General features: G+C 42.8%; 1 protein-coding gene across 2 annotated transcripts in view; it reads right to left on the bottom strand.

Moving 5' to 3' along the window:
• Positions 1 to 5133: 5133 nt before the first annotated feature.
• Positions 5134 to 25718, bottom strand: part of LOC138286639 (probable hydrolase PNKD) — a 30278-nt gene continuing 9693 nt past the window's right edge. For both annotated transcript variants that reach the window (XM_069227092.1, XM_069227091.1), the window contains exons 2-3: positions 7891 to 8101; positions 5134 to 5979 (exon numbers count right to left, since the gene is read on the bottom strand). In XM_069227092.1, the coding sequence (XP_069083193.1) occupies positions 5811 to 5979; positions 7891 to 8101 (380 nt within the window). In that variant the 3' untranslated portion in view covers positions 5134 to 5810. The remainder of the gene's footprint in view (positions 5980 to 7890; positions 8102 to 25718) is intronic.

Raw genomic sequence — 25718 nt, 5'->3', positions numbered from 1 at the left:
TTCTTACCTTAGAAGGATACAATGCCGTTATAAATGAACGTGGGTACCTTGTGTAATTTTAAGAAAGGAAAGAAAAGGAGATGTGTTGTAGTGCAGTCTTGCTAGAAGGTCATGATGTAGAATGTACCTTCGATTCTAACTGTTGTCTTGGGGCTGTCCTACAAGGCAGTTTGTCTGCTGGCTGGCTGGTTGGGAAACATATGCTTACCTTCTGTGAGCTGTGCTACAATTAAGATATCCATCCCTAATCTGGTGACAGTTTTGTTCACTTCACATACCAAGGAAACAAAATGTACCCCTCCAATCACTTCCTTCTCTCCTAGCAAAACACGGATATCCTGCCCAGAAGTGAATTTACCCCATTGAAGGACATTGCATGGGACTTCCTCTGTACCCGCCCTTCGAGGCTTTTGCAGGAGTGGGTGTCGGGACTGTACCACCTTTCGGATAAGGTCCCTGCTAGTGACTTGGAGAGCCAAGACAAGCTCTCGTGGCCAGTGTTGGCCTATTGACGGCATTGTCCCTCTTATCCTGGGCATTATGGGTCTTTGGAGCGTGGCGGTGATAAATGCTGTGTGCCTAAATAACCCTAACAAGCAAGCATTGGCAAAGTCAATAGGTTTCGCCTTTGGCTTCACACTTGCAGGCCTACTGACTGTGCTGAACAGAATTGCAACAATAAATAAATGTGTGATGATGTATACCTGAAAAAGGCATACATACGACCTTTATTAAAGAAAACAAACCTAGACCCGCAAGACCTTTCCTGGGCAAATTGATAGAAAGAGCAGCATTCGCCCAGATGTCACAATTCATTGAAGACAATTCTATACTTTCAGACTTCCAAACTGGATTCTGCCCAGGAAGAAGCACTGAATCGGCACTCATGGCAATCTGGGACGATCTTAAAAACACAGTCGACCGAAATTGAGTTGCTGCACTACTTCTCTTGGACCTCTCAGCTGCCTTTGATACGGTTGACCATGACACCCTAACTCAAAGACTCCACAAAGCTGGCATACAAGGGATTGCTCTCGACTGGATTACTTCCTAGCTTCAAAAAAGATCGAATATCATCCACTCGCCCCCCTTCTCGTCCGAACCCTACCTCACAAAAGCAGGGGTCCCCCAAGGGTCAATCATCTCACCTTTGCTTTTCAACATCTACATGATATCTTTACCAGAACTGATCAAGGATTTCCATCTCACATGCTACAACTATGCAGATGACACACAAATACTACTTAAATTACAAGACCCCAAAAACATTGAAAACTCACAAATCTTCAGTTGCCTCAGAGCCGTTGATCAGTGGATGACCTGGAGCCATCTCAAACTAAATACCTCCAAAACAGAAATACTCATATGTGCTGATTGGAAAAATTATGACCCTCTGTGCGTCTGGCCTGACGATCTCGGACCACCTCCTCAATTATCCAAGGAAGTTAAAAACCTAGGAATCACCATGGATTCCAAGCTAACTATGAATACCCAAGTAGACAAATTAGCACGCACAAGCTTCATCACCTTAAAGACTTTACGACGCATCTTCCCCCACCTCAGATTTCCACACAAGGTGCAAGCTACTATCTCGCTTGTACTATCCAAACTGGATTATGCCAATAGCCTCTACCATGGATCATCTCTGTCGGTTATGAAAAAACTACAACTTATCCAGAATTCCGCAGCCAGGCTACTACTACATATAAAGCCGCAAGCCCACATCTCCCCTGCCTTGAGAGCACTACACTGGTTACCCGTTGCCAGAAGATGCACTTTCAAGCTGCTTTTTATCACCCACAAAGCTATACATGGAACAGGACCGCTTTTTATCAGAAAGAAAATTACCAAATACATCCAATAAAGAACCCTCCGCTCAAGACTGGCACCCCGCCTTAGTACACCACCATACAAGAAAAAGACTGTAGGTGGTACATCCTTCTCCGTCCAAGCAGCCAAACTATGGAATTCATTACCCCCAACTATAAGAGCCACAGATAACTTTCTTGTCTTCAGAAAAATACTCAAGAGTTGGCTCTTTCCTTCATAACCACCTTTTTCAAACAACTATGAACTGCATATGCCTATGTGGATAAATATTTTTTTCAGATCATGTGTATATTTCTATTTATTTATAGTTTCTTTGGAAAATATGTATTGCCACTGTCATAACAATAAAATACACACACACTCTTTAAACCGGTCTGATTAAGTATTTTTTACTCATGATTCTAATTATGTATTGTATGTGCATATGTGTGTGTATTCATGTGTGTGTGTGTGTGTATATATATATATATATATATATATATATGTGTATGTATGTGTATATGTTGTTTCTGTGCTTGGCATGTTCGTGGATCATTGCATGGCTCCTGGTTTTGGGTTGTTATACTAGATATCTATGAATTCCTGCTCTCATCTTATCACACTTATCTACTCATCACTCTTATGTCATGTCTCTATTAAACTATCCTCCATTCTCACTCTCACTCATCCCAAATCCCTTCTACCACTTTCATCCCCTAAATATCTCTGCCTAAGCTCTTCCCTCCACCTCCACATCTAACTCACCAAACCTCACTCTACCTCTGTGACCTCCCACACAACCCTACTAAATTCTCCTGCATTCATCTCACCCTGCTACTATGCTCTCCCTAACCCTTCCACATACTCTTCCCCCTCCACCCCCCTTTATTCATCCCTAGCCTTTGGGTTGAGTAAATGAAGGATATACTCCCAATTAACACTTCTGGATTTCTTTCCTCCTCCACCCCTCCATTACTTCAGTCAATCTAACTAACAAACTCTCATATCCGCGGCTCAAATTAACTCATAATAATACTAAAACTGTACTCATTATTAAACAATACTAATCCATCACTAATTCTTGTTGGGTTCCGGAGTAGCGTGCTACTCATCGAAAAGCGCTTCGACGCCTCGTCAGGGGTAGTAAGCGCTATATAAATACGATTACAATACAATACATAAGCATGCATCATGATCCTATGGGAGCAAACCATGATGACATATACACATCTCATGTCAGTGTCTCCATGCATAAGCCGCCACTTTTTTGTTAACTTATCAATGCAATATGGCAGATATGCATCCTTGATCAGAAAATTAAAATATGTATATATATATATATATATATATATATATTATGCAAAAGTGCATTTTTACAAAGGAGCAGCCCTGTAGCAAATGGCAGCAGATGGACCCTTCTTAGAAGTTAAAAAAAACAAAAAAATAGACTTTAAAAATCAAAATGGACAGAGGGCGGGGATAACATTTCAAAGTAAGCGATGAGTGGCGGTGGCGCAGAGGGGCAATGGAGGAGAGGGTTAGAAAAAAAAAGCTGGGAGGGGCGAGGGAAGAAACGAGATCTAGGGGATGAGAGAGCAACATAGAGCGTTCATGGGATGTGCGGGTATGAAGGGGACATGCACACTGATGGAGTACTAAAAGCAAAAGAATGTAAGCAGTGGAAGGATATAGGGTGAGAAAAGAACACCAAAAGAGGAAGAAAATCAATTAAATAAGAAGCAAGCAAAGGAGATTGAAAGTAAACCGCCTACTGATGAGCAATGGGCTGACAGGCTGCCCACTCTATTTGTACTGTCTGCAATTGGCTTTCCAAAGTTGTCTGTAGGTAAAAAACTAAAAATGGCTCAAATAAAGCCAATACACGTGGGTACCATGACAAACCTACCCACTCTTTAAACCCCAATCACATAAGTGTGTCTCCTGTTCAGAGATTCGATCTGACACTCACGTCTAGCCATTCATTACGACATTCCAACAGGGCACTGCCTCCTTTGCATACACACAGACTCAAAAAGCAAACAATAATATCAAACGGACACTTGCCTTTGCGTCCATGCCTTGAGGATACTCCTTTACCAATATAAGGGAATGTGATGAATCCAGCTACTTCCTGGCGGGTAGTTAAATTTTTGAAAGACAATAGCACAAATCAATAGTTCCATCCAGGTCCTCATTACGAAGTTGTCCAGGGCGTACCCTATGAAACCCCCACGGGGGAAAGAGGGTTACAGAGCTGGGGGGGGGGGGTTGTTTGTGTGTGTATGTATGTGTGTGTGTATATATATATATATATATATATATATATATATATATATATATATATATATATATATATATATATATATATATATATATATACACACACACACACACACACACACATATATATATATATACATACACACACACATATACATACATATATATATATATATATATACACACACACACACACACACACATATATATATATATACATACACACACACATATACATACATATATATATATATATATATATATACACACACACACACACACACACATACATACATGAGAGATATCACTAAGGGCAACTTACATTTTCTGGTGTCCTGTGAGCTGAATCTTCTGGTCTTCACACTATGCACCTGGTAATTATGAGCCCGGAGACATTGCATCCGGAGCTATATGTGAAGAGCTGCACGGACGGCGAGCAGCCACAAAGACTGGCCCTTACCCGCCTCTCTACGTCAGCATGGGATCAGTAAAAGAAACCCTCCTCTCCCACCACCTTCACCCTCACAGTGCAAGAAAAAAGCCGCCACAACATTTCACACGAGCAGGTCGCAAATGCGTTCAGAGTTGGGTCTCTTATTTCGCCAGGAAAGAGACAAACATGCAGACTTGGACCTGGTATTCTCAGTACCGCGTGTTACGGAGGAAACTACTTGTAATTCCTGGTAACCCAGACACATTAATACCAGCCCTGGTATCTACATGCAGAGTCAACAGGTAGCTCGTAATGATGGCCCTCGTGAGGCTAGAGTACTACTGCACCAATATGATCTAAGTGAAACAAATTACCTACCTCCAGCAATTTTTTTACAGATCAGTTAAAGTTTCATAAGTGGTGATTGTCCTAGTTGATGAATCAAAAAAGTTTATATGTTTGTGTAGAAAACAACATTGTCTGTTATGAGACACTGTCAAGAATTCTGCTTCCAAATCCATCTTTAGCATGAAAACAGAACACACAAGCATGTTGCATTCAAGCGCACACACACACACACACACACACACACTTATCCTTGACAAGGTACGAATGGTTCTCCCCAACAATTTATTTCAATTATTTGGTTTAGAGAAAACAGCGCTTACAAACGTTTACAGATAAGAACAGCCCAACATGAACCATATACATATATTTGTAAACTTAAAAAATGTGATTCCATCAACAAGAGATCTCATCGAAAATTGGCTGATTTAGAAAGTACAGGTTTGTGACACAGGTAAGGCCACAAAACATCATTTCTGTATTTGACAGAACTTTAAGTTAGAAGATTTCTGAATGTATTCAATCAACATAAGCAAAATGTGTACAACCTGTGTATTTTAAATAGCTTCAACATGGGTTTCCGATAGTAGTTTTAGGCAGTGGTAAGCTTACTGATGACACAGCTTAACTCATTCAGAAGAGTGTGTGTTGCTTTCCAGTGTTGCGTGGGAGGGCATTTTTGGGATAGTCAAATAAATTAGAAAGGACTTACATCATTAAGATGAGGCAAACACTTTCCCTTCTCTGGAGGGATCATGTCTTATGCATAGATTTGAGTGCATCCGTCTTCGATCCATACGCCAATGCAGGACTAGAGAATCCAGGGATTCTCTGGACAAAACAGAGATCAACTCAATTCACATTGGCAAAAATGCCCTCAGAGGATACATTGACACCCAGAGTTGGGTTAAACCAATCCATCACACGCAGAAGTCCTCCAGTTTCAGGGCTTTGCTTCATCGAGAGGCACCTTCCTGTACCGACCACTCTCATACTCGCCCTCATTGGAGGCCTTCATCCTTTGGCGAACCTTCAATTGCCGAAGGCGCTTCTTGTCCACCTCTCTCTTGGCGAAGAGAAACAGCAAGATCCCGGAAGGGAAACCGATGGCCCTAAAGGAAAACAACAGGACATGGGGCCGACATGTAAACATTCCGCACAACAGATCAGCCTTAGTTACTTATCGTCACGACCTGAATACTCTATATTTTATCTAAGAGTAAGACCCAAGAAAAAAGGAGCATCTGTGATTATTGCAACAATCAACAACATATACAGAGAAAAACATTGGATTCCACCATAACAAAAGTCACATATGCGAATCCTTGTGACCGGAGCCTCTCCATTTGTTTTCCACTAAAATGAAAGAGTAGCAAAGGTGAAAAAAGGTACATTGGAGAGGCATGCCGTTATCAAGCAGTCTGTTGTTCGCTTTCCACAATGCCTGTGCTGGTCACTTGCACAGTAGAAGCTGTTCAGTATCAGCAGCTTCTATGTTGTGAATGTTAGACTACCCTTGTCAGTCCTTTACTAGTCTGTGGCTTGTGACTGCAAGAGTGGTCAAAAACCACGGAGATACCGATGCAAGGAAAGTAGGAATCCCTTTGTCTTATTACTCACAAAAATTAAAAAATGTTTGCATTGTGTGTGGCAACAACACCTGCAATTTGCATTTTTGTAAATTTGCATCTTTGAGGTTTTCTACTCCCAAGAAAACAGCAAGCATCTTTTTAGATATCTAGTCCTGCATCTTACAGAAAGATTAGAATGATGCGAGACTCCTTCCGTAGCTAGAGTCCAGGGACAGCGGGTTTGGAATGGAAAGTCTACCAAACCAGTGTTCGATAAAACAAATTGGGTCTCAGTAGATGAAACCCCTCTGGGAACCTATGCAGATCATAGCCCTCTAAAGTGCCCTGCAGGGCAAGAACTTTCAGAACCTGAAAGAACTTGCCCTGCAGGGCAAGAACTTTCAGAACCTGAAAGAACATCACAGTGAACTTGAAATAGAAACGGAAAATAAAAAGTGGAATCGGGATGATGTGCCTTGAGCAAGAAACCTGTTGCTACATGAGGATGGAATTGTGTTGCACTAGGTAAACCTCATAGCCAGATGATAGAGACACTCTGTAAACAGGGAATTTCCACAGTAAAAACATGCTGACAGAAAGGCAAAGACAAGTGTGCATGTATCCCAGTTGTTTGCGTAAACAACAGAACTTTGGTCTAACACTAACATGTTGGCTTTCAGTCAATGAACTCAAACATGGTGCTACAGAGCCACAGGGAGCTGGGGTACCACCATTAAGCAATGGCAGCACTTGAACTCCTTGTCTCAGATGTGTGCCTGATCCATGACCAGAGATTCCATCAAATAATGTTTTGTAAAATGGTCATCCTATACATTTTCCAGGGTCTTTTCAAAAGAGGTTTAAACACATAAATATAGCCAGAGTCTTTAAATATTTTGGACTTCTCTTAACCAATACCCCCAAAAATGGCAAGTTCTTCTAGCTGCCTTGCTATCGGTGCTTCACCAGTGTGTGTCCTCCAACCTTGCCAGTGTGCCACACTTGCCCACTCCTGCCTGCATCTTGACTCTCAATGGAAAGTGAGAGTGGACTTTGGGTATTGAAGCAGAATCTCTGCTCCATCAACATGTCTTCTATTTGATGGGTGATTTTACCATGCCAGTCATGGCCCTCAATGAGCACAGTAGGAAGGAATACAAGTTAGTTATTCTACCATCTCTACCAAAGGCCTAATTTCACTCTAATTACTCATTTTGGACTTTAATTCCTCATTCTGTGGCTTGAGCATTTTATGAAATCTGTAAATTCAGACTACTTATATCATCATCGTCCTGCAATGCTCACCAGTGAGTATCAAACCAAGATAAACATTTTCACTACAAATTACCCATGCACATATGCAACCGACTCATTACATATCCTCTCTCTCCCCCTCTTTCTCTCTCTCTTATGACAGGACAACTTCTTACAGAAAAATACAGGACCACTCACCACGCCAAGCCGATCACCTTCATGGGGTTCTTGGCTCTTCTTTGTGGGATGTATTCAGGAATGCGTTCCTGATGAGCCGGGCCTCCTGGCTCAGCTTTGGCCCACAGTGCTGATGTCCTTCCATGATTGCAGTAAAGATTCCGGATGTGTTGCTGGGGGGCTGGTCCATTCGCTGCAGGCACAACTCTCTTCAAAACGTTAGAGACATAACCTATGAACCAGGAGTAGATGACCATATTAGTTAAGCTAGTCAATTTTAGGTAAATAAAAATATAAATCATGAGAAATACTTCTGAGTTGCCATATCTCTACAATGGCTGTTGGTAAATGAGTGAACACATTTCTAAGGGCTTTAACATATACAAAGGGGCTTAAATAATTATACCCCAGGCTATCTCGCTCAGCTATTGCATCTCTAGTTTTGGGAGATCGTCTTTGCGAGACTTAATGCAACCCTTGCCCAATCACTCGAGAATATTTCTGACATATGCCTCTTGGCGATCTTTCCTAGACCTTCGCAAATAAAGTCAGGAAATGGTTCATTGACCTGTCGATCATACTGGCAAAGAGACGCATAGCAATGGGCTGGAAATCCTCTGTAGGGCCTAATGTGGAGAACTAGCACAGGGACATAACCATGAGGGCCTGTGCTGAGGGGAGGGCGCTGCTGATGGAGGAAGCATGCGGGGTCCGCAGGAGACAGATAGCGGTAGTAGACGAATTGAAGGTGCCTTCAGCTGTGGGAGATCAAACAAGCGACTGTCAAGATGGGATGGGAGCGACGACCTAGCTTTGACTGATGGACCGGCACTTAGCACGGAGATACCCTGGCCGAGCGGGGTGTCCGGGCCGTTGGTGACTGGCTGCCAGCTTGGTGATTGGTGCGGCCACCCCGTATTCCCCCACCAATCCGTTATGACACTCACCAGGTATAACCTCCCCTGAGGCCTTCTCAGAGCTCCAAACCACCCTGAGACAGTAGTTAGAGTTAAATTAAGGTTTGGTCAGTTCTTTCGCTTTATGGGGTGGCTGTCACAAACTTAACCCAGATAAGGGCAACATGTAATTAGACACCGTTCCTGGAAAACCCTGCAATTTTTTTTAGGTAATTGCACCTCAATACCCGAGATGCACGCTCCTAGGACACTCTAACCACGCCTGTCTCCTTTCTGATGCACAAGTACAATGGGGAGATCTGGCGGATAGCAGGGGCAGGCACAGTCGCAAAGCAGGGATGGGGATATGGGAATGGGAGCACAGCAGTGTGTGAATGAACAAAAACAAATAAAATTGCGGTATAATCTCACAGCTTGTGTATTGCCCCTCAGTTCCATTCAGACTTGTATGCTTGTCAAATGCCAATAACAATAAATGTATATGGTTGTATTCTGGAACCATGTATGCCGGAACAATGCATGTCTTAACAACGCGGTCAGAACCGCAACTGCGTTGTTTCCACGCATGCCTTTACCACGCATGGCTTTACCACAAATTGTAATTGTACAAGCATGCCTAGTAAAGGCGTGTGTGGAAACGGCATTCATGGTTCTATCATACCACCCGCCCCACCCACCTGGAGGCCGAAAACTACCCCCACCCCTAATATCTAAACTTCTCCAACTCACCCACCCTGATCCCGAAAGAAAAAAAAAAAAACTATTCCAACCCCCTTAAATTAAAGTACCTCCACCTGCCCTAAACCTTAAAAAAAAAAAACCTACCCCGACACCCCCACCCTGGCCCCATAAAAGTAAACTACCCCGACACCTCCACCCGCCCTGAGCCCAGAAGAAAAAACAAACTATCCGACCCCCACCCCTAAAGAGTAAACTACCCGGACCCCACCCCCCCAGATGCCCTGAGCCCTAAAACCTTCTCTCCTAAGTAAACTACCTCAAGCCCCCCACCCACCCACCCTAAGGCCTTAAAAAAACTATCCCGACCCCCCATTCATCCCCTAAAAACAAAATTACCCCGACCCTCAGCCACCCTGAGCCGTTAAAAAAATAAAAACAAAAACACACGACCCCAACCCTGACCCTAAAAACTAAAGCTAAAGTACCCCAACATCCCCCAAAGCCCGAAATCCACCCCCACCGCTAAAAACTACCCACCAACCCTGCCCCAATCACACTTACATCACTGTGTCCTCTCCTGATCCTTCCTCCTCTTCTCACCTCCCTCAAACCTTCCCCACCCCTTTAAAAGTAAGCTACCCCACCCCCCACCCTAAATAAATTGCCCACCCCCACCTTAAACCTTAAAAAAAAAATCCAAACCCTCCACCCTGCCCCTTAAAAAAAAAAAAAATTGCAAGCCCCCAGAACCCCCACCCACCCCAATCCCTTAATCCACACCCAACCCCTGCTTCAGCCCCACTTACCTCCCTGTGTCCTCCGCGCCCTCCCCGGAACAAAGCACGGCTTTTTCTGTGCCTTAACCACACATACGCGTCGTTCAGCACATGCGTGGTTAAGGTATAGAAAAGGCCATGCGTTGTTAGGCAAGCATGGTTACGCTTGTGTGGGAAACGTCTGTGTTGTTTACAACGGGTGGTTGGGGACGTTTTCCAATGTATAAAAAACTATCGCATCTCTGCCTACTGGCCTCTTTCAATAAATAACATGCAAGTGCTAGGATGGCACAGCACTGCATAACCAGGACTCTTCCCTCTACAACTACCTTCCAATGTGCATGTAATGTGAACCTGGATACCTGAAGTTCAGAAGAGGTACAAAAGCTCACCTGGTTACACACATCTCACAGAACAAAGCCTGCTTGCCCCAGCTCTTTTTTCTTCCACCCGCTTGCACAACACTTGCAGGCAACGTGTCAGGTGCACTGTGCGTTGAATGAAAAGATGATCTTGCTCTACATTGAACCCTTATTGGTGCAGTATCAAGGCACTGTAAATGACTGATGGTTTTTTTTACCAGCTGAGTGATACTCACCTTCGTACTTCTGAGAGCAAAAATGGGTAAGGGCCATATGTACGAACACATTTTCCCATTGACACAGAATGGGAAAAACCCTTTGCTACATCTGGCCCTAAGAGCCTACAGCAGAACTGTGTCCCCACGGTGAGGGATGGCAGGTGCCCCTGACAGTGACTCTAGTGTGGGAGCTGCTGATACAGATGCTTGCCACGCCACAATGAAATGAGTCTGATATTTGAATGCTGTCCATTAATTCTGCCATGATCATATATTTCTTTCCCCTGATCGGTTAATATTTATAAATACATTAATGCAAACAGCGTGGATGCTTAGTAGCTCGACAAACAAAGACTTTTTTAAGATGTTACTATTTTGCAAATTATTGTATTGTTTGGTTCTGTACAGATGACGACAAAGTGCAGTGAGCCACAAGTTACCCCTGCCATTCTGTACAACTGTGTGAGATGCTGTCACACTGCAACTGCAGATCCCAAGCAAAGTAATAATTGTAGTAAATGAACAAACACAAGTTTGCATGGTGAGGCTCAATTTAATTTACGAGGTCATGGCTGATTTTCTAGTGGTGGAGTTGGTCATGGAAAGTGTGACTCTTCCAGCATCTTTTCTTGTTGTTTCTTGGATCCATCAAACTGGGGACACTGGAGCAAGGCCTTTGAGACTTCTCTAGGCATCAATCGTTGGGACGTTTTCACTACAAAGATACCTTTTTCACTCTTAGGATTCTTGGTCCTGGATGGAGGAACATTTTGAAAAACTCACCAAGGGACGTAATAAGAGTGGATGCTGGATAAGAATGAGATGTGCCAGAGAAGGTGGATGAACATACCAATATCAAACAAATGTTTGATAAGAGATGTCAGCTCAGGATTGTTGTATTAAAAAGAGAAAAAAAGGTTTTCAGAGTGGAAAGGCACCAGGTGATCTGGTGGATAGTTAAACCATCACAATGAGGTAATTTGCAGTTTTGTGTTATTTTTAGGGTCTTTAATCTGTGATCAGTTATTAGGAAAAAACAACAAAGTGGTTCAGTAAAGGTTACTGTCAAATGAAGCCCTGAGTCTGGACCAGCATCTGACACTGCAAGAGGAAAAGACCGAGCTACATCCTGTGAGAGAAATGTCAGTGCCAGGAGTCATTGAGCGCAAAGGGGACATTGGAAATGTTTCAAAAAGTAGACACAATAATTCCAGAAAATCTAGTAGTAATATAAGGGTGAAGAGAACAGAAACAGGATGGAGAGCTGCTGTAGTAGGTGCCATTGGGACATGCCAGGCTTGGTCACAGTCAAGTTTCACAAGTGGAAAATGGGGGATCTGGCGTAAGTGTGCAGGATGATACAAGCTCTGTATAATTATGTTAAGATGCGGATACAGGTTAGATTTAACCACAGCTTTATTCCAGTACCACCAACCCAGGACAGAGCGGCTACACTCGACGCTCACTCTGTCCAAATGCCAAAGAACCTCCTTTGCTCATCACTCGCACAAGGAACCCTGATGAAGTGAGGGTTCTAATATGTGCCTTACACTGACAGAATCATAACCAGGTAACTATAACACATCCCCCTTACCCCAAATCAAACACTAAAGAAAAGATAGGGAACATGTTTAAAAAGGAAAGAAAAATAATATTTACATACTAGGAAGGAAATATAACTTACTACATATTGCTAACAGGTTTCCACTATGATGTAAAAATATGCAAATCCACTACATGTTACACTACAGATTATACTATGTTGCGATTATAAGCAAGGCACCATGTGTTAAGCACAGTACCAATAAATTCTAATGCACAAAATCTTTTAACCATTTTGGTTCAGAGCGTAACCTGGAAGAAACCTTGATCTGAACCCCGCCCTCGGACTCATGACTATTTTTCATTCCTTGGTTCTCTGGAGAAGTGGAATCTTTCACAATCCTGGACATACTCCACACATCTCCATTATCCAAAACAACAACATTTTTTCTTACTTCCTTAATACTGTAAGGACCCTTGAATCTCGATCTTCCCTTTGTTACAAAAGTAGGATCCTTTACCAGCACCATGTCACCAATCTTCCATTTAACATTAGAAACGCCCCATTTTGAGTCATAACGCAATTTGTATTTCCCTTGATAGTTCCTCTTACGGTCATACGCCTTATCGACCCTCTTAAAGTCAAAATGATCAAAATCCTCCAGCTCCAATCTGTTTTTCATCCAAGCTGGAAACATTTTGGTGCACCCTAACCTGCCTCTCATATACTCAAAAGGAGCAATGTTGGTAATACTATTAGGGGTATTCCGATGTGCCCACCACAGGTCTTTGAGCAAACCAGCCAATGGAGCTCTGGTCACAACAGCCTCTTGTACACATGATTTAACCATTCTATTCATACGCTCTGCAAGACTGTTAGTGTGAGGTAAATAGAGAGCTGTCCTTAAATGTACCACAGCCAAAGATTCCAAGAAAAGTTTCATTTCTTCAGATGTCAGCTGTACCCCATTGTCCGTGACCAAATGACTTGGCACACCTTCCCGAGAAAATTCTTCCCTCAGAAACTCAATAACCGTTCTGGTGTCTATCGAACACACACACTTCGTTACCACCCATTTTGATGCATAATCAACCAACAACAATACATACCGTTCATTGGCAGGCAAAAGATGAAAAGGTCCCATGAAATCAAGACCCAATTTCAACCAAGGCTTCTCGGGTGTTTCTACAGGGTACAGTGGAGCTTTCCTCATAACCTTACTTTTGTCACTGCATGTGCAAGATACACAATCCTTCACAACAGCCTCTGCATCTCGGTCAAGCCCAGGCCACCAGTACACAGCTCTCAGTCTAGATTTGGTTAAACTTCTGCCCAGGTGTCCTTCATGAGCCAAGTTAATTATTTTACTTCTCAAAGCAACTGTAGGTATGGACTTAGAGCCCCTAAATAATCCGCCTTCACTCAAACTCAGCTCATCTCTTACATTCCAATATTTCCTCAACGAATCAGAGATATCTTTATACCCTGGCCAACCTTTCACAATGAACTCTGCAAGAGATTTCCTGTCAGGATCCTGCTCTACTGCCACCTTCCACTCGTCTTGAGTTATAGCCATTTCTCTCACCCAATTGATCACCATCGATACATCAGAAGAATCATCAATGGAATCATCCTTACAGCTGACAGAAGCACGGGACAAGAAATCCGCTACCACATTCTTCGGACCAGGTATATATTCCACCAAAAAAAATATATTCCATCAGCCCTTCCACCCATCTTCTTATCCTAGGTGTGAGGTCATCTCCTTTTTTTTGCAGAAAAAATTTGGACAAGGGGTCTAAAATGTTTGATTGCCCACATACACGCTAGTGCCTCTCTATAACTGAATAGAGTTGTTCAGCTTCTTTAAGAGAGCGAGACGCAAAGGCAATGACTTTTTCTTCCTGGTCTATCCTTTGAATCAAAACAGCTCCTAAACCCTTGACACTTGCATCCGTGTACAAGAAAGTTTTTGCGAAGGCATTAAAATGCCCCAAAGTGGGCATTTTACTGATACTATCTTTGACAGACGTGAAACCAGAAATGCAATCATCAGTCCAATTTAACTCACACCCTTTCTTCAGGATAGATCTTAGGGGTTGAGTTACACTAGAAAAGTTAGCAATGAACTTGGAGTAATATTCTGCCAATCCCAAAAAGGATCTGACGCCATCTTTATCCCTGGGCTCAGGTGCTCGGATGATGGAATCAACTAACTCTATCTTGGGCTTAATTCTATCACCTGATATGGTGTGACCAAGGTAAGCTACTGAAGTGACCCTGAATTTGCACTTCTCTTTCTTAACAGTGAGACCTGAGACTGGGCAAGCTTCCTCAACACTTTCCTGAGAATTGCATCATGGTCACTTACAGTCTTACCATGGATCAAAATGTCGTCTTGGAAAAATAAAATCCCAGAGATCCCTTCAAGAGTCTTCTTCATAACCCTTTGAAAACATGCAGCTGCTGAAGCCAATCCAAATGGCATTCTTAAGAATTGATATGCTCCCACTGGTGTTACAAAGGAGGTGAGATGCCTAGATTCAGGATGTAAGACAATCTGATGGTAAGCAGAGGATAAGTCTAACACACTGAAGATTCTCGACCCTCCCAACCGCGATAATTCCTCAGATATGTTCGGAAGAGGTTGGCGATCTACCCAAATATGCCTATTTAGATCTCTAAGATCCACGCACATGCAAATCTGTTTTCCATTATCCTTGGGAGCCAAAACCACAGGGGCAAGCCATTCTGAAGATTCTATCTCCTCAATTATTCCCGCATCCAACAACTTATTCAATTCAGCCTTGAGAGGCTCCATCATCAGTCTCGGAACCCTCCTTGCCTTGTGCACGGATGGGACTGCACCCCTTTTTAGTATTATTCTGTGCTCGAAATTGGTTAAACACCCTAACAAGTCACAGAAAACTTCAGGAAATTCTTTGAAAATCTCTAGGTCAGCATTATCATCACTCACCACTGAAACTTGAGAATCAGAGTTGGGATCCAATCTAATTCCCATGTCACGCTGGTGACGCCAACCCAGAAGATTATTCCCTCGCTTGGCTACATAGACTTTACCCATAGTGGATTTATTCTGAAACTGGATTTCCATAACCTTATAACCAATTACATCTATTTTGTACCACCATAACTGACGGGGTTAATGTCCGGTTCAATTAAGGAATTACAGTTCTCACCAAAGACTGCTTGCCAATTCTTGTCGTCAACCATGGTGTACGGGGAACCTGAGTCTGCTAAAACTTTAACAACCTTGCCATCAAGGCGAATTGTGCATTCAGGCAAAATAATGGGCCCATCATCAACCATACCCATGTTAATTCCTACATGATTAATATTTGGCTCAACGCATAGAACCATCTTGTTAATATTATCAGTAACAGCATCTACTGTACTCTGTTTGTCACTATTACAAATTCTCGCATAATGGCCTTTTTTCCCACATTTCCTACATGTTGAATTGCGTGCAAAACAGTTTGGGCTATTCGCTGAGTGCCCAGTATTGCCACAACGATAACACCGTAGTCCTGAATGTTTCCTCTTCTCCTGGGATGATACATCAAAACCAACTCTTGAAATCTCTTCCTGAACTCGTGACGCTTGTGCTAAGCACAAATTATCTCCTTCATGATTGTTCATTTCTTTGATCCAGCTATTGGTGCTCTCCATACCTTCTACGATCGCAATAGCCTCTCGCAAATTGGGATTCTTTGTTAAAAGCTTTTCCTGAACCCGCTTGCTGTTAGTACAGCGAACTAATTGGTCGCGGATAGGAGAATCAGAGATGTCTCCAAAGTCACAGGTACGTGCTAGAGTACGTAAGGCAGCAACAAAGTTCCCAACACTCTCCAATTTACCTTGAGATCTCGCAAAGAATTTGTGTCTCTCTAACACCACATTAAGTTTGGATTTAAAATGAGCTGCCAACATAGTTATAGACATGTCATAAATATCTCTTGGTTCACCTTCCGCTCCTCCAAAGGGTAATGTTTCAAGACTGTCATAGATGTTCCTCCCTTCAATGCCCAAATTGTGTAAAAGAACAGCTTGTTTCCTAGCTGGGGAAAAATTTTCCCCACCTATTGCTATTAAATATGAGTCAAAAAGATTTTTCCAACGCTTCCATGGTAAAATGGGCTCACCTTTATCAGAGAGAAAAGGAGGAGGTTGAGACATCGTGGTTGCAGACATCATTGTAACAGTCAGTAAAATCCCTAACAAATTCCAATAATAAAGAAGCTCACAGAGGTCAGCAGTCTAGTTTCTTTTTCCAGTCCCCTTGGTAACAGGAATACAGTATCAAGCAGTTGAATGCAGAGACTCTGCAGTGCTTCTAGGTGGTTGCTAGGCAACACAAGTGCATTAGAAGAAAACAAACAACTGTGTCATGAGACAGGATTGTGCGCAGTTGCCTCACGCGCAACAATCAACAGATGGCCAAAAAAACTTAAATGTTCATGAAATGTCAGAAGGAGACGCCAACGCCACCACGGACGAACATATGGCCACAGGGAGATCTGCTTCAACTCGCGGCGGACGCACAGAAAGTCTTACCGCGAGCCGCGGCGGCAAACCGCAGCGGCGTCTCTTCTTAGGCAGCAGGCAAGAAATGGATGGTCCCACAGGGACAGTCACGGACCGGAACGACGGCTCAACAGGAACGGCCCTACAGGACCCACTCACATGCGGCCGCAAATACCGGAATGAAGCAAGGCAATTCCAACGGTGGGTCCAGGGTTGGTGGCAGGGCCTGTGACAACCAGGCCCTCGTCACCAGTGTTAAGATGCGGATACAGGTTAGATTTAACCACAGCTTTATTCCAGTACCACCAACCCAGGACAGAGCGGCTACACTCGACGCTCACTCTGTCCAACTGCCAAAGAACCTCCTTTGCTCATCACTCGCACAAGGAACCCCGATGAAGTGAGGGTTCTAATATGTGCCTTACATTGACAGAATCATAACCAGGTAACTATAACAAATTAGTTGAATGTTTTTAGTAGCAAACTGTGACTAAGTGCACAAGAAGAAGGTGGTTCTGTGTTCACTATGGAAGGGGAACCAATGTCACTAAGTAACACGTACAGGAAAGCTTTGTATTGTAAACTAAAAATAAATAATGTGGAATAAACATAATGGCTGACTATGGATCACCCTATGCTTTAATAAGAGCAGCAAAATTTAAAGATTTCCTCAATACTTTTTTGAAAGAATCGAAGATAACTTTTTTGCCTAAGGCGTAGGTAGGTGCGTTTGAAGGGGAAACTGGAATTTAAATGAAAATTGGCTGTGGCCGCTATTTATGTGACCAAAACTGGATCAAGCTTAGGTTGAGCAGATCCAGGGAAACTGATTATAATCCTGGACCAGATGCTGCGTATCAATTAATTTGGTCCTTCTGTAAAGACAGATGATGTCTTTATTGTGGAACAGTAAAAATTGAAAAGGAACTTTTCAGAAGAGAGGTATGAAACAAAATGCATTCCCTATGCTCTATAAACTACGTAAAGAGATTTAAGTGAAATTGGAGGAGGTATGCAAGTTGGGCATCAAAGAAAAGCAGAGTTCAGAATGGTTGGCCCTCATCATTCTGGCATGCTATTCCAATGCCATGTTACTAGTGTATGAGTACCTGAATGACCTGAATAACATCTTCTTTGCAACTCGCAATCCCCTTCTGAACATCAGAGAAAAGTTGGTGACACTTAAAGGAAATTCTGAGTATAAAAAATTGTACAAGTGAGCTGGATGCTGTCAGGTGGAACTGCACAAGGCTTACCCACTTCTGATGTCTTTTTTTTTTAACTCTGGACGGTGCTTTCCTAAATGAGACTACCTTAAGGAACTTCCATCAGCACCTGCAGTTCTGGTGTGCATTGTTTCAAGACAATATCCCGGTTTGTGCGTCAAACAAAAAGCAGCATGATGCACGGGTAAGAAAGGTTTCATGCTTTTTGCCTAGGAATGGCATGACCCAAAACATTGCTACTGTTGGTGTAGATTGTCTGGGGCATCATGTTTAGAGAACAGGGGTAGGTCCCAAGAAAAAGCTGAACAAGACTAATCAAGAAGCCCTGTATCTGGTAAATAAGGATCCCTCCATCCATTTCTGAAGCTGGCAGAGTTCTGTTCGTTTGCCCCATGTTTTGCTGAGATAGGGGCACCAAGGCACAACTTACTCAAAAAGAAGTTGTATTTGAATTTGGAATACGGCAAAGCTTTTCGCCAGCTGTGAATGCCAAATCTTGGAAGACTTGACACTCTGGATAAGAGCATCATTACTACGGATGCTGGTACCCAAGCTTTGGGTGGTGTATTATCACAATAAAAAAACTGCGTAAAGAGACTGTGGCTTTTGCCCTCTGTTCACTGAAAAAAGCAGAAGGAGGCTACTCAGACACAGAATGTGATGCACTTCCAAGTTGGCAGGGTTGTAATATTTCAAGATGTGTGTGGGAGAGACAGACTTTTTACTGCCTACCAATCATAAGCATTTGGTCAATTTAGTCATGATAAAAGGATGTCCTTAGAATAGCCTGGTGGTTCTGTAGGATTGCATGATTTCTGCTACAAGATCTAGTAAGTTTCAGGTTACAAGAATATTGCAGCAGATTTTTTTACCTCAGTTTTCTGTTAAAACAAAGCAATGAGTGAGGAGAACGAAGAAAGTGATGATCTTATTGTAAGTCAAGTAGAATATGTGTTATGGGAGCTCTATGCTAAGCATTACATAGATAATATTGACAGAAAATGTAATTGCTCAAATTGATTAAATTGAGGAGGGCTGACATCAGAGTAAAGCGCGTAGTAAACAAGTAGGGATATACAAGCAAGCAACAGAGACCTTTGCATTAGATAGAATGGTTTTTATCAGACGTCTGGACCTGCTGGTGGTGTCTGCAGCAATGCAAGTTAAAGTGATTGTAAGCAGCTCATGACAGCCACAAGGATGTCCATGTCTTGAACAGAACGGGCAAAAAGAGAAGGTTTTTGTTAGGGATTGCAGTGCATGTTGTCTGAGCAACCAATCACAGATAATTGTCCCAACGTCTGTAAAAATTATGGAGCTTCCTGGTCAAAGGAAAAGCAAACTACCATTAGATTTAGGTAGGGCTTTTGAGAGTTTGTGCTCATCTCCCAAATCTGCCATCGTAATGATGGACTACACTTTGAAACGGCCAGTTTTTCAAAAGGCATTACAAATCATGGAAGTAAATTGGTATCAGCAGAAATTGAAAGGTAATTCAAGTCTGAACAATAAGGGCATCGTCAGATCACCACAGAAATGTTTGGTCGAACGTTTAAGCAAGTGATTAAAGATAAACTGCAGTTAGCTTTGGTGAAAGGCCTTAACTGGAAGGTGTTCCAGATGAGACTGTTCACCAGAGGTGAGGACGATGGGAACCACTCCTGAAAATGTTCCTTGAGGCTAGGAAAGAGGGTTCCCTACTCAAAGATCTCAGACTGGCCACTATCACCCTTATTCATAAAAGAGGAAAGCCTCTAGGGGACTGCTCCTCTTATCGATCTATATCCTTTCTGACTATGGGGACTAAAATATTTGCCACGATACTGAATAACCACCTATATCAAGTGATCGACAAGCTCATCCATGCAGACTAATCTGGATTCAAGCCCAATAGATTGGCAAAAGAGCATCTCAGGGGCCTGTATGCAGTCCTGGCAAGGGTGGAAGCCATTTGAGAGCCAGTAGTAGTGCTGGCCCCGAACGTCTTTGACTCCCTGGAATGGCCATACCTTATGGCAGTCCTGAGTAAAATGGGGATTGGTATGGATTTCCAGGCCTAGGTCAAATTACTCTGCACAGCCCCAAAGGTGTGGGTGAGAGTGAACGGGGTGATTTTGCGAGATTTCTGTTTGGGGCGAGGGACAAGCAAGGGATGTACTCTTTTCCCCGTGCGATATGCCCTGGCTGTAGAATCCCTCACCAATTGGGTGCGAAGCACTGCTCAACTGAGAGGTATCAATTGGGAAGGGGAATGGGAGGACATCAGATTCTCGATGTGAAGGACTCAGTACACTCCATCATACATTCCATCCCCAGGCTGTTGGAAATGCTGAACATCTTCAGGAATATGCAGGGATCTGCACAAATCGGTGGTATTCCCACTTACTCCCTGGCGCCTATCAGCATCCTTGGGGAACCACCTATAATGGACAATTGAAGGATTTACGTATTTAAGATAATACGTTACCAAGAGTCAAGCAGTCTTTATGCATCAGAATCTAGGCAGAGTACTGGAGTAATATAAGATAGACATAGAGCACTAGACGGAACTGCCACTGTCCCTAAAGGGTGGGGCCCATACCAAAAGTCTTCTACATTTTGCAGAATATGCTCTAGGAGTTCCCAAACTCATTTTTTCAAAAGGTCAATAGTTTCACAAGATCACTGCTATGGGACGGGGGGCACTCCTAGATTAGCACTACACACACTAATGAGATCCCCCATATGATGAAGGCATAGTCTTACAGTATTTAAAACTATATTACTGGGCCTTGCATCTCTTGATTATTACAGATTGTGCATTCGTGGACTTGCAGGAACCCTGAATTCAAGCAGACAGGAGAGCTAAGACGCCCAGGGTACATCCAGAGAACCATATGGTGAGACATGCTGGGTCAAAAACGGACTATGAATGCTACAGTCATCAAGAGCTGGAGGGAGGTTACTGGGACACCAGGGTGCCAAGATAAAATAAAATTGGAAATTGGAAATGCCCCTGTGGGACTCGGCCTTGATGGCAGACCTAAAGACATTGGTGACATTAACATTAGTGCACCTTCAGAAGTAGGATCTCCTGGGAATATCCAAGCTAGGGGATGTGTGTCCCATAGGGGCTATTAATATGTGACAAGTGGCAACGACAATAAGAGTTGGCGGAGACCCTTCACTTCTGTTACCTATAACTGAAACATGCTCTGGCTAAGTACAGGTCCCTCCTGGATCCGGTTGAAGACTAATCCCCTTTGGCGGACAGACTCTTGGCAGCACCACTACACAAATATGTCATATCTGAAAAACACAGGATGCAGATTACTAATACCCACAACTCCTTAGTGACTCAAAAATGCAAGTGGGAAGGAAAGCTCGAAATGCTAGAGTTAGAGGATAGAGACTGGGAGGAGACCTGGAGGAACCCCAGGGAAGTAGCGATTAGAGTGGGCTACCGACTTATACAACTAAAATACTTCACAGGGCATATTTTACTAGAACTCGACTGTTCAAAATAGGAAAGGTGGCCACTGACATGTGTACAAGACTGTCATTTGGTCCCTGGTCCACACCCCCAGGGGTTTTGCTCTGGAGCCCAAAAACAGGCATCCAGGGCCCCCTGGAGATTCATTGACGCACACTCCACAATTGGTATTCCTGGGGATATGGAAAGATTAAACACGTCCCAAATATGTGCTATTATTCTGCAAATTTGCACTGATAGTAGCTAAAAGAGATATGTCCAGCTCTGGGATAGTGGGACGTCCCAGCGGGTGTACCGCTGGGCATGCAGTATGGACTGATGCATGAAGAAAAGATCTACCAGGCGCAGGGTTGTTCCCAAAAATCCTCTAAAGATCTGGGGGCAATGGGAAGAATTCAGAGATGCTGCATGAGATTCAAACTTACAGTTGGTATGTAGCCCCAGATCAACATCCGGGGACCCTGGCTCAAGGACGTCACCTACTATAACTCTGGACCCTAGCTGTCTTCTTGCCTCGCTCTAGAAAGGACTTATCCATTATTTAGTCATGTCCTGGTTCATACAACTATATTGTCATTACTTGCATGTGCTACATTGTATGCTACCTGGAGAATGCCATATGTTTGTGTTATTGTTTACCTTTACAGGTTGAAAACAATAAAAACTTTAACAAAATAGGGGAAATGCTCTGAGCCTTGCATAATACATCTCGTGATAGAGCAAAAGTATCTCCTTTCATGACTTTCATAAAGAGATTTGCAGGTCAGCTGCTTAATAGAGAGTAGATGGGTCATACGTAGTACTAGTGGAGAAATGATAAAGGATGCTGGATCTGAAGTTTATTGTTTGGAATAGGTACCACAGTAACAATGGTAGAAGGCTAAGGATTGGACCTGGTGATGCTGTGAGAGTGATATTTAGCGGGAGGTGTCACAAAAATGAAAGTAACTTTTATAGTTGTAAGAAAGTATGAACGTTTTGGGTGACGCTGTGGTACTCCATGATGGCAGAGTGTGGACTAACAGTAAGTTACTCGTTGTTCCAACAGAAAAATAGAGAACAGTGAATGAGACTTTGGGTGGTGAAGATCGTGGGAAGGATTGTTGTGGAGAGAGATAAAAATTGAGGAACATGAGCGTTACCAAAAGTCAGATAGTAGACCAGTTGGATTATCATAATTTGATTTATTAGGAATTAATTTTCTCCATATCATCTTTTGTATGTGGTTGCAGGGGTAGATGAGACTGTTTGATCTTTTCCTGAAATGATTCTGCTCGTCATGTGCTTACACGGGTTCCACATTTGGTGTTCTTTGTAGAAGTGTTGCTGCTAGCTCTAGTAGAGTCATTTGCAGCCTGGAGAGCCGTCTAGCGTTTGTATGCCTGTTCTTCTCGTCATTCATTTTGCTTACTGCTCACTGCCTTAGAAACATCACTGTCTTAACAATAGTCCAGTACAGATCCATAGAAAGCTTTATGCACCAACACTGGGGACTTAAACTGAATTCTTCTACAGGACTTTTCATTTATTTGAGGTGATTACTAACGGAAGAGATCATCACATTAGCTTGACTATCCATTGATGTGTTAATATCAACATTTATTTTTGGGGGTTACAACACCTGCTCCAACCTTAAAGCATTTATCAGATTTCCAATGATCATCTCTACCAATCAGCAAAATCTTTTTTTTTTTCATTTAAACGGAAGAGAAAGGAGTGAATCCAGTTCTAAATAATTCAAAATACTTTCTGCAATATTTTGCCAATGTCAAACAACAAGTGTTTAAATTGGGGACCACGAGCATTCATTTTTAGGGTCCCACCGGCACTCACTTTTTGAGATTGACATTTTTATATTTGCTCATCCAACATTTCCTGAGAGCAAAAGGTGAAAACGCACAACGCATAAAGAGTGAGAAAGAGAAACATGGAAAACCTTCATAAAGTGAGAATGCAGGAACCTTCAAGAGAGAGTTAAAGGGGCAGGGAGTGTTTGGAAGTTGGTTAAAGAGGCATAATGTTGATTTCAGACTATGCAGCCTTGGTATTGTGCACTGGTGCTGGTCGCAGCCATCCACGCCGAGCTTGAAAGTGGCAAACTATTCTGCCATTTTATAGCAAAGTCTTTAACCACAGGATTAGCTATTGCTGTCCATGCCTAGGGGAAAAATATAAAAAGCCTTTTAGCACTCCAGGCTCAGTATTCCAGCTCTGGATTAGTAAAATACCATCCAAGCTCACCCAGAATTAATAAAAGCAACTCCTGATATGTCTTTCACTCTTGTTATGAGCTCTTCAGAGATATATATTTTTGTCCAGATACAAGGAAGCACCAAGTTTAAGTCAAAACAATACCATTTCAGGCTCATAGGTCAAAGGAATCTCCACGCAAGGGGTCCTTGGTATGATCCGTTCCTGTCGCGGCACTAGGCCCAGACACACAAGTGGGGCAACGTTTTTACTGCCACGGGGGCAGGGCAATACTGGGTGGTAGAAATTCTGTGGATTCCTGCAGACTCTGGAGGTTACCATCACAGAAATGTAAGGGAAATGAGTGATTTCAGGAAAAGTTTGAGGTCTGCAGGGCATTGTAGGAAAAAAGAAAAACTAATGGGATCCACACAAGTCACACCATCCTCGATTCCCCTAGGTGTATAGTTTTAAAAAATGTACAGGCTGGCCAGGTTTCCCTAGGTGCCAGCTGAGCTAGGTCCACAATCTAGAGATACCTACATCGGAAAACGAGGGTCAGTTTTGAGTTGAAAATGTGTTGCATGCATGTTGTGTTCTGGGCTTTTTCCTATCAGGGGCACTAGGTCTACTGACACAAGTGAGGAACCATTTTTAGCGGGAGACTTGGAGGAATGCCAGATGGAAGGAAGTTTGTGGCTCCCCACAGTTTCCAGAACTTACCATGACAGAAATGTGAGGAAATAAGTTTTTCCTGTCAAAGTTGGAGGTTTGCAAGGATGGGTTAAAAAACAAACAAAAAAAAAAAAAAACATGGTGACAGCTACGCAAGTAAGCCCACCCTGGATACCCCCAGTTGTCTAGTTTTCAAAAATGTACAGGTTGGCTAGGTATCAGCTGAGCTAGGGCCCAAAATTTAAAGCTACCAACATCAGAAAAACAGTGTCAGTTTTCTGATGGGAAAATGTGCTGCATACATGTTAAGTTTTGAGTTGTTTCCTGTCGCAGGTCCTAGGTCTACCCACACACGTGAGATACCATTTTTATTGGGGGACTTGTGGAATACCGGGTGGAAAGATGTTTGTGGCTCCTCGCCGTTTGTCAAAGTGTGAGGTTTACAAGGGATTCTGGGGGAAAAACGTGAGAACCATGCAAGTCTGGTTTTTAAAAATGTACAGGGAGGCTAGGTTTCCCTAGATGCTGGCTGAGCTAGGGCCCAAACGCTAGAGCTACCAACACTGGAAAAAGAGGGAGCGCTTTCAATACAAAAATGTGATGCGTCCAAGTTGAATTTTAAGCCCTTTACTGTCACAGACACTAGGCGTAGCCACACAAGTGGGTACCATTTTTATCTGAAGACTTGTGGGAGCATAAAGTAGTAGAACATTTGTTACTGCCAAATGGACTTTGCTGAATTTCTCCTATTCAAATGTAAGCCAGTGTATATGAAAGATGACAATTTGAAAAATACCTTCCAAATCATACGCTAGTATGGGTACCCACAAATTCAGAGATGTACAAATAACCACTGCTCCTAAATTCTATATAATGTGCCCATTTCAAAACTACATAGGTTTCCTTGATACCCATTTTCATTTTTCACTCTGCCTGTTTCAATATAATAATTGGTCTACACTTCATGCGCAATGAAAAACCATTGAATGGTGCAGCTCAGTTATTGGCTCTAGGTACCTCAGGTTCGTCGAGAACCTGCAAGCCCTATATATCCCCGCAACCAGAAGTGTCTAGCGGACATAATTGTATATTGCTTTTGTCAGTCGGCCATTGTGACAAAAGTTACAGATGAAAATGTCACAAATTCACGCTTTTTCCTACTCATTTTCAATATTTATTTCTACAGTTATTTTCCTTGGGAATACCTTGAGAGATCGACACATATGACCCCCTGCTAAATTCAG

Source organism: Pleurodeles waltl, chromosome 3_2 (assembly GCF_031143425.1).
Source record: "Pleurodeles waltl isolate 20211129_DDA chromosome 3_2, aPleWal1.hap1.20221129, whole genome shotgun sequence".
Lineage (NCBI taxonomy): Eukaryota > Metazoa > Chordata > Amphibia > Caudata > Salamandridae > Pleurodeles > Pleurodeles waltl.
The sequence above is the reverse complement of the archived record's forward strand: the minus strand, read 5'-3'. Positions and strand labels throughout refer to the sequence as shown.